General features: G+C 39.7%; 1 protein-coding gene across 2 annotated transcripts in view; it reads right to left on the bottom strand.

Annotated features, from left to right (window-relative positions):
* Positions 1–2,865: 2,865 nt before the first annotated feature.
* The window catches only part of MYO16 (myosin XVI), a 615,551-nt gene continuing 605,116 nt past the window's right edge, over positions 2,866–13,300 (bottom strand). For both annotated transcript variants that reach the window (XM_050766698.1, XM_050766697.1), the window contains one exon: positions 2,866–4,275. In XM_050766698.1, the coding sequence (XP_050622655.1) occupies positions 4,048–4,275 (228 nt within the window). In that variant the 3' untranslated portion in view covers positions 2,866–4,047. The remainder of the gene's footprint in view (positions 4,276–13,300) is intronic.

The following is a 13,300-nucleotide window of genomic DNA, read 5'->3' as shown; positions in this document are numbered from 1 at the left end:
ATTTAAATGATTAGAAAAAAATGAGCAGTTCCAAGTGATGGTCAATGGATGAATTGTGTCCTACTGAAGAACATTATTACTTAATACCCTCATGCCCTTTATTGTGATATGAGTTGAGTCTGATGTCTGGCTGGAAACTGACAGCAATAGAATTTTGATAGAAGTTCATCCATCCTTTCAGACTCTGGAATTCATAATATACCTTTTGTCTAAGTTGTGTAATGTTTATTTGTGAAGTCCATTCATAAATCTTAGATTTTAATTGGTTGTTGCTTTTATTGAGTAGATTTATATAAGCGTAATTCTACTAAATTAGATACCACTATTTAAGAATAGTGATGATATATTTTTCCATCCTGGAAAATACATTTTAAATCATTTTAACTCATTATAAACATTTGGATAGTGGTTTTTAGAGAGCTCTCATAAATAATTTTTTTAAAAAAGCAATAGTAGTGGGCAGTGTTTGAACATAGGGTAATAATTCATACCAATTATATTGCTGAACATAAGGTTGAAGCCTCAGTAATATATCCTAATTCATACCTTATGGTCTGATGGTGATTAAAATACCACCATTAAATATTTTGCAAACACACATAAAAGCTGAAATCTTGCTTATATGGAATAATATTCAGTGCTTTATCACCCAGAATAGTACCTCTTTATTTTCATGACAAAGTATAATCATTAGAGAGCCATTCTGAGAGTAACTTTAATCCACACAAGGCTTGGACTTCGTATTATTGTGACTATTAATACTATTACTACTGTCATGGCTATTAATGCTTTTGAGCCTCTGCTGATTTTTATATCATGTAATTAGAACAGGCACAATCAGATGGTCCTAATGTAGTGACCAACAACAGACAGCTGCAATCTCTTTCCACAGCAGAGAAACCAGACAAACACAAAAGAGCTTACTTACTGATTAAGGAGATTGTGTTTGAAAGGTCTGTCTACATTGATTTAGAAGATCGCGTTTAAAGAATCTATCTACAAGTGGTTTGGCTTCTAGTGTCTGAAGGTCAATAAAACTTAAATGAGGCAGAGGGACTACTGAGAGGTTAAATATTTCATGTTCATAATGTTCATAGTAATCTAGTAGGTGACTATAAGGTTTACGTAACAACAACACAGGCCCCAATGCTTCGACTTGGGTTAATAGGGAGTTGTGTGGTTTGGATACACATGTGGCTTGTGACTTCCTTACTTCATGTAGGGTCTCCCTGCAATGGTCATGCATCCTCATTTCAGATATATTTTGATACAGTAAGTTGGCAATTTCTGTGTATCAAATTAAAATGGCATGGGCGTTGGAATCATAAAGATGAGAGTTTATATTCTGATGGGCTACTTAAAGCTGTAAGTTTCAATTTCAGTATCAATACAAAAATGATAAAGATTACCTTGCAGGCATATGTCAGTGCTGTGGACTGAATTATGTCCTCTCAGAATTCCGATGTTGAAACCCTGATCCCCAGTATGATGGAATTTGGAGGCAGGGTCTTTGGGATATGATTAGGTCGTGAGGGCAGAGTCCTCGTGATGGAATTCATGCCCTCGTAAGAAGAGACACCAGAGAGGGTGCTTCCTCCCCTTCCTTTCTGAACATGCGAGGGGACGATGAGAAGATGGCCATCTGCAATCCAGGAAGCAAGCCCTCACCAGACACGGGATCTGCAGAAACTTTAATTTTGGACTTCCTAGGCTTCAGAACTGTGGGAATACATGCTTGTTGTTGAAGCTGCCCTGCTGATGGCAATTTCTTACAGCAGCCCTAACCAAAATAGCCAGTTTAGGAATCATATGGGCTGAGCAACTCACACAGTCACCACAATGCTCAGTGAACATTTGAAGCAAGTTCTTGCAATGTGCAATGCTTGAGCAGTTTATTTTTCACCCTGGCCTGAATATACTGTGGGGAGGAGAATGCAATTCAAAGTTTTCATTCAACCAAGATCATTAAGTGCCTACTATTTCCATAGCATGGCCCAAGAAGTCATGTATCAAGGGAAAGTCGGCTTCTTCCGTTGCTTCTTGGCTGGGGTTGGAAGTCAGAAGGGACAAAGGTGAGAGAGAAATAGCCAGGGAGTGGGGCTCGGCTGTCATCAGGCTGGAGGTCAGGCAGAACACTTCCTTGTCTTCGTTGGGTGGCTGCAGTAACGTTGCAGTAACTACATATTGACCATGTGCTTTTATTTGCTGTGTTCCGATGCTTTGGCATCTGGGGCCCTGCTGACCTTGGAGGAATTGCCCTTCCCAGGGTTAGCCATGTCCAAAAGATAGTGACAACTCACCCCAGAACATGATTTTCAAAGACAAGGCAATCAATCTAGAGCCCACATCGCTAGTAAGTCTCCCCTGTGGGTTCTCATAGGGCTGTCATTCCAGGCCACGCTCTGCCCACCCTAATCACCTCAAGGCCAGGTCCCAGACAGGCAGGGGTGGTTCCCGCACCCCAGAACCCACTGACATTTCTCAAAGCAGCCAGTTCTATGCCTGCTTTGTCTTTTCCCAGTGTTGTGCAGACTAAAATAAAGGGCTCCCCCATGCCCTCTGCTTCCTGGCTGACCTCAGTGTGGCCCTCTGATGGTACTATGTGCCCCCTTCTCTGGGATTTCTGAGGATAACAAGCCGTCTTTTCAACGGGACTCCCTTCTGGACCTGATGGTCTCACCATACCGGAATCATCATAAAGCCTGTATTGTAAAACACATCATTGGTGTCTAAAGTTTGCACAATGCTATGGCCCCCACATTAAGGGAGTCTGGGTGAGATGACTTCATTGTCCCTACTTCTCTGACCAGAAAACACAAGACTTAATGGGAGACAATAATAACAACAACAAAAGCAATAGAAGAACACAGTTGTACCTCTTTATTGGCACAGTAACTTTTCAAAGGCTGGTATGAATAAAAAGTTCCAAGTAGCAAGACAAGGTGGTCTGGAGCCACTGCTCAGAACTTCCCACAGCCAACGAAAGCACATCAATGAACAAGGCCTTGCATTATGGGAGGGTTGAGGATATACAGCGAGGGAATCATGCAGTGGAAGTCCTGGGGGACGAACGTTGTGAGATGCAGTCCCTACTGCTCAAAACAGTACATGGCAGCGTGCTCATTTGTACTGTGTAGACCTTTGAATGAATATGACCATTTTACACCACCAGCTATGGATTTGAAGCCATACGTGTTTAACCAAGTGCTATGTGATTTCCTGTGATCTATGCTGAAGTCGGGAGGTGAAATTGAACTAAAGGGTGCACAATCCACTTATCCAGAAATACAGGGCATAGGAAAGAACAGCCTCCTCATCCATGAGTAACACCCAAAACATGGGACTCAATTCATAGTTTTGCAAGGGGTGACACAGGCGAAGCTAAAACAACAATGTAGTTTCAAGATTTCAGGTGCGTTAGGTTAAAAAAAAGGACTGTGGAGGAAAAAAAAAAATCTAGAAATTATTTTTTAAAATCTGTATTTTGAAGAAAGGAAGCACCACCAATTGCATAAAGTTATAAAATTACAGTAATAAACATGTAAATAATTATCAGGTTTACAATACCAATAAAACACAAATATCTACAAAGAAATAAAATATATGTCCCGTATACTGTATTATAATAAAACCATTGGAAGTACAATAAACAGACTGTTGAACCGTAGAAAAACAACTGTACAGGGTGTGCATGGATTGCTCCTTTCCTCTGCTACTCTCCCTCTCTGGCCACGTCCACCCTTTTCCCAGCCTCTCTCTCGCTACCTAGGGGTAGCACAGAGCCATAAATGAGGAGCCTGAAAATCAGAGTGTATCACCACGAGATGGATAAGAAAGAATACACACACACGCGCGCGCGCACGCACGCACACACACACACACACACACACATACACGGGATCTCATATATTTAGTGTCTGTGTCCTGTGCTTTTTTTGTCTAAATGCGTGGAGGGAAGACCCAGCGTGTGTCAGAAGGCAGCCTTCTGTTGTTGTAGCCTGGAATCAGTAGGTAGTTCTATTTTGTGAGTCTGCAGTTCAAGCTGCATCAAATGGTGGTGTCCCAGAGCTCAGACGGCAGCCTGTTGCAGGAGGCCCCTTCCGGCTTCTTCAGAAGACTGGGCTTCTTACAAGGTGGTGGGGGAGGCACCCTGGGCTCAGCGTGGTGCAGGATCTGCTGCCAGTCTTGTCCTTCCTCACAGAGCTTTCTCCTCCAGTCCAAGAGTTCCTGCAGGGCCACACTTTCATTCTCTGAGAGCCTCAGCTGATGGATTACCTGTGGGAGGAAGAGGGGGAAAAAAACAGGTAGCACCAAATATTGTGAATGAGTATGAAGTGCCATAGCAACACCTGGATACAAAGGGGCAGGGCTGGCGCTGAAAAAGGCAGCCTCTTTCCTCAGTCTCCATGCACTGCTGCCTCTGGAAACAGCACTGAGCTAGGGAGGCTATGAATTGCTGAGTTAAGGCGATGACTGCAACAAAACACTGGGAACTAGGTAGCGTGTTAATGTGAGCTGCACCTCCAGAGGCTGCAAGAAAGAATCAGATGTCTGCTTGACCTATGCCCTCGATTACTGTGTTCATTCTTATGGCAACTTGTACTTTCTCTTCATTTAATTTCTATCCATAATAGATGTTCTCCTATTAACAGAGCTTCCTCAAGCTTCCCTCCATCCTCGGAGCTGCTCCTCCATCTGTCCACATAGTTAATAGTCAAACATGACTATTAGGGTTACATGACCTCACTTCCGACCATAGGCATGGACCCAAAGATGCACCCCTACTCATGGGGGCCCATACATAGACAATACAGAATCACACCACACTCATGTAGAAAATGTTTTCAAGCATTAGGTGTTACAAAAGGCAGTCACTAAAATATCCAATGAGCTCATTCAAGGCAGGCTAGCTGTGCTTGAGAATATTTGAAGCCTCTTTGGGGTATCTACCTGCCTGCTCTATTTGGTGGCAGTGAGACAAAGCAATGAGCTAAATTAGCAACTGTGTACTCTCTCAGACTCTGAGCTCTCAAAGATGGGAACATTATCGGCCTTTGCAGGGAAGCATCAAAACATGTAACTGTATTGGCTACATCATCTTGCATCACTATGGCCCCTGAAGAGAGACACCCTGCAGACCAAGCTTACCCCAACTTCAGCTAGGGCACAAGACAAGCTGGCTATGTAGCTGTGGTCACCCTTCTTCTGCCAGCTGCCAGGAGTCTGTAGCAGCTGGACATTGCAGATATCAATGTTTCTGGCAATTCTAAGGAAGTATACTGGTTTTTTTTTTGTTTGTTTGTTTTTTTTAAATGAGATTCTGGAAATCCAAATGGGAATACTGGGGAGAATTCAGAGGAAATGAGATGACTCATCCTACCTCCAAAGCACCGACTACTTTATTCCAGCACTTCTTCTATCTCATCACAACCCTCTCCATTAAAATGAGAGAAAATAAAACAGAACACAAGTGGTTATGCACTTATGTAGAAAACAGTCACTTGAAAGCAGCAAAGGGAGTGAGTGTTCCAGACTCAATTCTAACACCAACACCTGAGCCTACTGTTTCCCCAAGAAAGAGGATTTTAAAGGCTGGGATCAAGGAGACGATGTTTACAGCATGGAGGTCAAACCCATATTCCGAGTCTGTAACTAGAGTCCTGGAACTGGTTATTAGTAAAAGGAGCCTCCCCAGTTGAACTGACAGACAACCAGAGGAAAGAAGAGCTTCAGGGTAGAAAAGAGGACTATGGTTACTCAGTCCCTAAAGCAATTTCTAGACATAACAGAGAGTGAGTTGCAGAGCAGAGTGGGCCCCTTAGAAGGAATTTTTTTTTTTTTTTCAGTCTTTAGGGCTGCATCAGAATGACCTGGAAATGAGAAATTCTGTTGGGCAGATTGCTTCTCCTCTCAGCGGAGGGAGCCAAGACAGGGTGGTGGGAGCGAGCATGAAATCAGGTTATTTAGTGAACACTTTGGCTACACATGTGCTAGGTGCTTTCCTAAGCACCTTCCAGGCATTAACTCGTCAGTTCTTAAGAGCCCTGTAAAGTGGGTACTCCTATTTTGCAGATGAGGAAACATGAACAGGGCAGACAGGTAATCTGCCCAAAGCCACATGGAAAATGACAGATCCTGGCAGCCTGGCCCAAGAGTCCATGTGTTTCCATTTGTTGGCATCATCTATAATTTCTTTCAAAGTGGGCTAAGGACAGGAGTAGACAATTCTCAAAAGAAGATATGCTTTTAGCTGTGAGTCTACTTTGCTTAACACAACTATTGTCGTCTAGGATCTGATACAGGCTAAGGATTAGAGTCCTCTGTACCACGTTCCTCCTCCCTTCTTTTTCTGAATGGGACCACAGTCATCTCTCTCTGTTTGTCCAGGAGTGTGTGCCAGCTCCTCCGTCATCCTCCACCAGTGTGTGCTGTGCTGGTTACATTCCCTTCAGTCTCATTAGTGCGGACATGGAACATTCATATTTATGTTCCTTGGCACACACTTAGCATACAGTAGTGATCTCTGAAAACAATGTCACCAGATTAGGAAACAACATTTAGCTGATGGAAGAATATCGCTACCATGTCAACGGATTATTTTCCCCAAGCTTTCTTGAGACACCATCTTTCCTAAATGACACAACTTCATATTCATTTATTTAGAAAAAAACTGACGAACGTCCACTTCTAGATAGCTGTAGCACGTTATTGTTCCCGTTGTAAAAATTTCAAAAAAGAGTCATTTTTCTAAAACATCAGGAAATTCTGACAAAAGGAGAGAATTCCAGATGGAGTGAAGCTTTTTGAGGTGAACTGATAATTACCAGCTGCTTCCCCCCGCCCCCCAGGGACACTTGCCAATTCTGAGCATTTCCCCAGATCCAGAGAGTTTTTACTGGAAGAAAGAGACACCACATAGTATTTTGGAGTTGCATGGAACTAAAGAAACAAATTGGAAACTTGTAGATCCTCAAATGCATAGCCATCGTCCACAAGGGACACTCGTTTAGCTGTTCACCTGCATGGGCGATGGGTGTCCTAGGCCAAAGTTTATAAAAAGCAGAATGAAATCTCCTACAATGACAGAGGTGCTTCAGAAGTAGAACCTGGCAGGGGTGATGATGGCGTCCAGCATGTGGCCAGTCTCATCTTAAAACTTTTTCTGGATTTTGAAATTGTGTGGGGCACAAGGTTGCAGAGCCAGGCTGGGAGCTCTGAAACACAGGGCTAGCTGCTATCATCTTTCAGTGCTGAGGAACAAAGACCTCTCAATCAAAGGCACAGGAGGATTAAGCCTGAGGATTAGGAGAGAACCAGGGGTAGACTGATTCTCCAACACAGCCCAGCGAGAACTACAGTAAGAGTGAAAGCTGATGTCTGCATGGAAACACTGGAAGCCAGAAGCCAACACGTTCCTGGTTAAATTACTGAGAGAAAAAAAAAAAAGTCAACATAAAATTCCACACTGAATGAAAAATACCCCTCAAAAATGAAGGTGATAAGATTTTTTTTTCCTGTTAATTTGTTTGAGCTCCTTGTAGATTCTGAATATTTGTTCTTTGTCACATGTATAGATTGTGAAGATTTTCTCCCACACTGTGGGTTGTCTGTTTATCCTGCTAACTGTTCCTTTTGCCATACAAAAGTTCTTTAGTTTAATTAAATCCCACCTAATTGTCTTTGTTTTTATTGTATGTGTTTTTGGGTTCTTGGTCATAAAGTCTTTGCCTAAGCCAATGTCTAGAAGAGTTTTTCCGATGTTATCTTTTAGAATTTTTATAATTTCAGGACTTAGATTTAAGTCCTTGATCTATCTGGAGTTGATTTCTGAATAAGGTAAGAGATGAGGATCCAGTTTCATTCTCCTACATGTGGTCTGCCAGTTATCCCAGCACCGTTTGTTGAATAGGGTGTCCTTTCCCCACTTTATGTTTTTGTTTGCATTGTTGAAGATAAGTGGGCTAAGTATTTGGGTGTATTTCTGGGTTCTCTATTCTGTTCCATTGGTCTGTCTATTTTATACTACTACCATGTTGTTTGACTATGGATGGCTTTATAGTATAGTTTGAAATCAGATAACGTGATGCCTCCAGATTTTTTCTTGTTGCTTAGTCTTCCTTTGGCTATGTGGGTTTTTGGTTCCATATGAATTTTAGGATTGCTTTTTCTAGTTCTGTGAAGAATGACAGTGGTATTCTGATAGGAATCACATTGAATTTGTCGATTGCTTTTGGCAGTATGGTCATTTTCACAATATTGATTCTACCCATCAAAGAGCATGGGATGTGTTTCCATTTGTTCACATCATCTATTAATTACTTTCAAAGTGGGCTAAGGACATGAGTAGATAATTCTCAAAAGAAGATTTACAAATGCCCAACAAACATATGAAAAATGCTCCACATCACTAACGGTGAGGGAAACGAAGATACACAAATGCCCAACAAACATCTGAAAAAAATGCTCCACATCCCCTATGGTGAGGGAAACGAAGATTTACAAATGCCCAACAAACATCTGAAAAAAATGCTCCACATCCCCTATGGTGAGGGAAACGAAGATTTACAAATGCCCAACAAACATATGAAAAAAATGCTCCACATCACTAATGGTGAGAGAAACGAAGATACACAAATGCCCCACAAACATATGAAAAAATGCTCCACATCACTAATGGTGAGAGAAACGAAGATTTACCCAACAAACATATGAAAAAATGTTCGACATCACTAATGGTGAGGGAAACGAAGATACACAAATGCCCCACAAACATATGAAAAAATGTTCCACATCACCTATGGTGAGGGAAACGATGATATACAAATGCCCAACAAACGTGTGAAAAAAATGCTCCACATCACTAATGGTGAGGGAAATGCAAATCAAAACCACAATGTGGTACCGCTTTACTCCTGCAAGAATGGCCAGTATCAAAAAATCAAAAAATAGTAAATGTTGGTGTAGATGCAGTGAAAAGGGTACTCTTCTACACTGCTGGTGGGTATGTAAATCAGTAAAACCACTATGGAAAACAGCATGGAAATTCCATAAGGAGCTAAAAGTAGAATTACCATTTGACCCAGCAATCCCACTGCTGAGTATCTACCCAGAGGAAAATAAGTCATTATATGAAAAAAATACATGCACATGCATGTTGATAGCAGCACAATTCACAATTGCAAAAATGTGGAGCCAGCCTAAATGCCCATCAATCAATGAGTGGATAAGGAAACTGTGGTATATGATGGTATATATGATATATATATACACACACACCCCGTATATGATCATATGTATGATCATATATATGATATATAGATATATATGGTGTGTGTGTGTGTGTGTGTATGATGGAATACTATTCTGCCATACAAAGTAATGAATTAATGGCATTTGCAGCAACTTGGATGGGATTGGAGACTATTGTTCTAAGTGAACTAACTCAGGAATGGGAAACCAAACATTGTATGTTCTCACTTATAAGTGGGAGCTAAGCTATGAGGCTGCAAAGGCACAAGAATGACAGAATGGACTTTGGGACTGGAAGGAAAGGGTTGAAGGGCATGACTGATAAAAGGCTACAAATCAGATTCAGTGTATACTGCTTGGGTGCTGGGTGCATCAAAATCTCACAAATCACTACTAAAGAACTTACTCGTGTAACCACATACCACCTGCTCACCAAAAACTGATGGAAATAAAAGACTTTTTTTTAAAAAAAGTGAAATAAAGATGTTTTCGGACAAAAGATAATGAGGGAATTTGTCATCAAACCCTCATATTAATAGAAAGAAATAGGTAAGATTTTTTTTTTTTTTTTTGGTAAAAGAAGATGATTCCAGATGGGGAAAAAATAAATGGAAATGTAAGAGGGAATTAACAACACTGGAATTAGTAAACCCATGGGTAAATATCAATTATATGCTTGGAATGTCTTATAGACTTTAAATTACATGAATAACACAAGTGCCTGCCATCAATAACTGCAAAACCTTGTTATTGGGATTAAGTAGAGTTTCGAGGTCTTACGGTTCTAGCAGTATTAGAAAAGTGGTCAAAGTGATCAAATCTGTTAGGAAGCAATGAGTTAAGGATGCATGTTTTCTCCTTTTGTGAAACTATTAAAAGAATAATGTAATATTTAATCAAAGTTAATATAACAGTGAAATAATAAATATCCAATTAATCTAAAAATATGCATGAACTGTAGAGAAAAGGATATAAAAATAGAGACTAATTCCTAACAAGACAAAGTAAAGCATAAAAACTAGACAAACAAACAGAATCCAAATCTCTACCCAGCAGTTGGTGTTACTCTTCCATCTCCTTATGGCATATGCTGTATTTATCTCGATGCTAGTGTTTGATAGACCATACAACTCTGTGCTTACACCAAGCACAAAATACATCCACTCCAGATTTCCTCTAAATCCTAAACTCTTTTCAGCAGTTTTTCATAGTGACCAAAAATACACTAGATGTGACCCTCTGCTTAACCTTCATAATAGGAACAGACTTAAAACTTTGAGTCACTCCATAGAAGCATAGCAGCACTGCCAATCTGCTGACAGTGACTTTCAGCGGCTGCTCATCTGAATTAGGCTTGTCGGGAAGGATTTTGACAAAAAATGTCCCAAATCCCATGAATCATTGCTTCTCTTTTTGGAAAAAAATGCTCTCTTACCCTTTCAAAGCTTCTCGGTGTTTACTAAAAATATCTGAATTCCCAAGTACCTTATAAAAGGTGAAACTTATGTACATAAACCTTTTGAAAGCCCTTTCTTAATGAGGGTATTGAGTCTTGAATAATGTAGTGAGTACAGGACACCATATTTGAATCAGCAAACAAGAACTTTGCATAGTTCTTTGATAAGCAAAAATTTGACTGATGTTTGCAATAACCAATTAACATTCAGAATAAACCCCTTTATTGAGGGATTTCATGGAAATTTTCTTCTTTTCTATTACAGATATTAATAGCTATTGAGTAAAATCTACTAGGTATATAAGAATTGCCAGAATGGCAGAAATAAGATGCTAACATCTTATATTATTTATCTTGACTTAAGATAAAACCAAATAATTTTCACAGGTTATGTTACCATGAAGGTTATAATTCTATGTAAGACTGTATGATAGGTCACTACCTTCAACTTAGCTGAGAGGGCATTTTAAAATTATCACCTGTGAGCCAAGAAACAGAAGATCAGAAGAGGAGGCCAGTACTCCTTAACAATATTTAATCTGCTTTATTTCTATTTACTTATTCGATTCTGAAACACAAGAATTACTTTTCACGTAGAGACAAAGCTTTAAAATTTTAGAATAACAAACAAATACAATCATGAACACTATCTAAATGGCAGTCCGGTACTATGTAAACAATACAAAGTATTTAAAATGTTCGATGCTGTAAAATCATGTAAATCAATGTTTATCAATTCTTTAAACCTGATGTCCTATTGGTAACAACAAAAACACTCATGGCTTCCTTTACCATTATTTGATATTCACAGTAAATTACATATCATCATTAAAAAAGCAATAGTGACTTTGTAACAAAAGCTTTAGTTTTGATACCATTTCTTTTTGGAAAGAGAAAAAGTGCCTCTAGGGATTAAGGATGCTGCTGGCAGTGTGAGGTTGGAGTCAGCTGGCTTCACACCGAGTATAATTTATCCTGATTTGTTTGTACAATATAAAGGATGCCATAGTGGTATCTTTTAACTTAAAGCTCATTTTCCATTGCTTTAAAAGATTTATTATCTTCACCCCATATCACCACTTCAGATAACGAGTCACTTATTTATTTTCTTTTCTGGAACTTTTAATAATAGTCTTTGTCCACAGAGTCATTATCTTTTAGAACCAGAAGGCAAGTGTTATGACTGGGAAAGTACAAAGGGCTCCACATCCGCAAACCTTCGCACTTGCCTTGTACGCCTCTGCTCTAGGAGCTCCCTGCCTCATGAATGGGACAAACGCGCTGCTTTTCAAGGGCTTTTAGACAAACAAAACACGTGTCTTAAAGTGTTATACATGGCACAGAGATGGAGCGGGGCAAAATGGCGGTGTATTTAAAAAAATTTTTTTTTATTAAACCATTTACTTGGGAAAGGGAGCTTTATGGAGGAAAGTCTGAGAGGGCTTCACAAGTTCATGAACCTTTGATCAGAATATTGAGAAATGAGATGGGCACCTAACCAGTTAGAAAAGGGAAGAAGAACAGGCAAGGAGAAGGGTTTCCAGTTGACAAGTGACAGCAATGACATTAAACTTCATTTTCTAACATGAAATGACAAACCCATGTGGAATTGGAGGATGGTTTTGAGCACAGTCAGTGTGGCTGAAAAACCCGGCCTCTGGAGCCGGAACGCCTGGGATGGAACCCAACTTTGCCATCTACTTGTGCGATGCTGAGCAAGCGTTCACTGGCTTCCTCACCTGTAAAGTGGGACCACAAGAAATTACCTGCCTTGTAACAACTTGGTGTGGATTGTATGAGTCACATATGCAGGTGTCTTAAAAGAAAGCCTCATAAAAGCAGCGAGTGCCGTTTAAATATGAGCTGTAACGATTGTGCCATGGTCAGCTCCTTGACTCGAACGAAATCCCTAAACACTGCTGAATTATGACTATCCTGATGACTCAGTTAAATAATGCTAAATAAGCACACTTCTCATGATTTATTGCCTTTTATAAATATAACATAATTCATTCTTTTATTACTAAAAAGCGACCCAGAAACTACTGAGCAACACATTAGATTTAAAACATAACTATGATTTATATATGACTCAAAACTAAAGAAAGTTCTACAGGAAGAAAATTAGAAAACACAGCTTTTTTGAATTTTAGGGATACGATAAAAAAGAGTATAAAGAGATTTTAGTGATTTATTTAAACAGTTGTTAAATGCAATGCTTCTGAAGTGAGAGTTTGTATTTTCAGGAGTCCTCAAATTCCTTCAACAATTTAAAATGTATTTGCATTTATATACTCAAGATACCTTTTTAAAGTAATTGTGGTTTGTATCATCTTGAATATCTACATTTCAAGCTAGTACTCAATGAGATTTTTTCTGTCTTTGTATTTTATTTACAAGTAGGATACAGAAGTAATATTATTTATAGTGTTGTAGGTTAATGAGAAAAGAGCAGATGGATTTAATATGCAATACATTTTCTTTTTCTTGCAAGAAAAGCTACGTGATATTTCAAAGTAGGGTAAGTTCAAAAGCTGGCTGTCAGTTCAAATAGAAATAGTGGTAGGGGCTTGGTTAGCCAGTGGCATAAGGTGG

This window comes from Macaca thibetana, chromosome 17, assembly GCF_024542745.1.
Source record: "Macaca thibetana thibetana isolate TM-01 chromosome 17, ASM2454274v1, whole genome shotgun sequence".
Classification (NCBI taxonomy): Eukaryota; Metazoa; Chordata; class Mammalia; order Primates; family Cercopithecidae; genus Macaca; species Macaca thibetana.
Note: the sequence above shows the minus strand (reverse complement) of the source record. Positions and strands in the feature narration are given on the sequence as shown.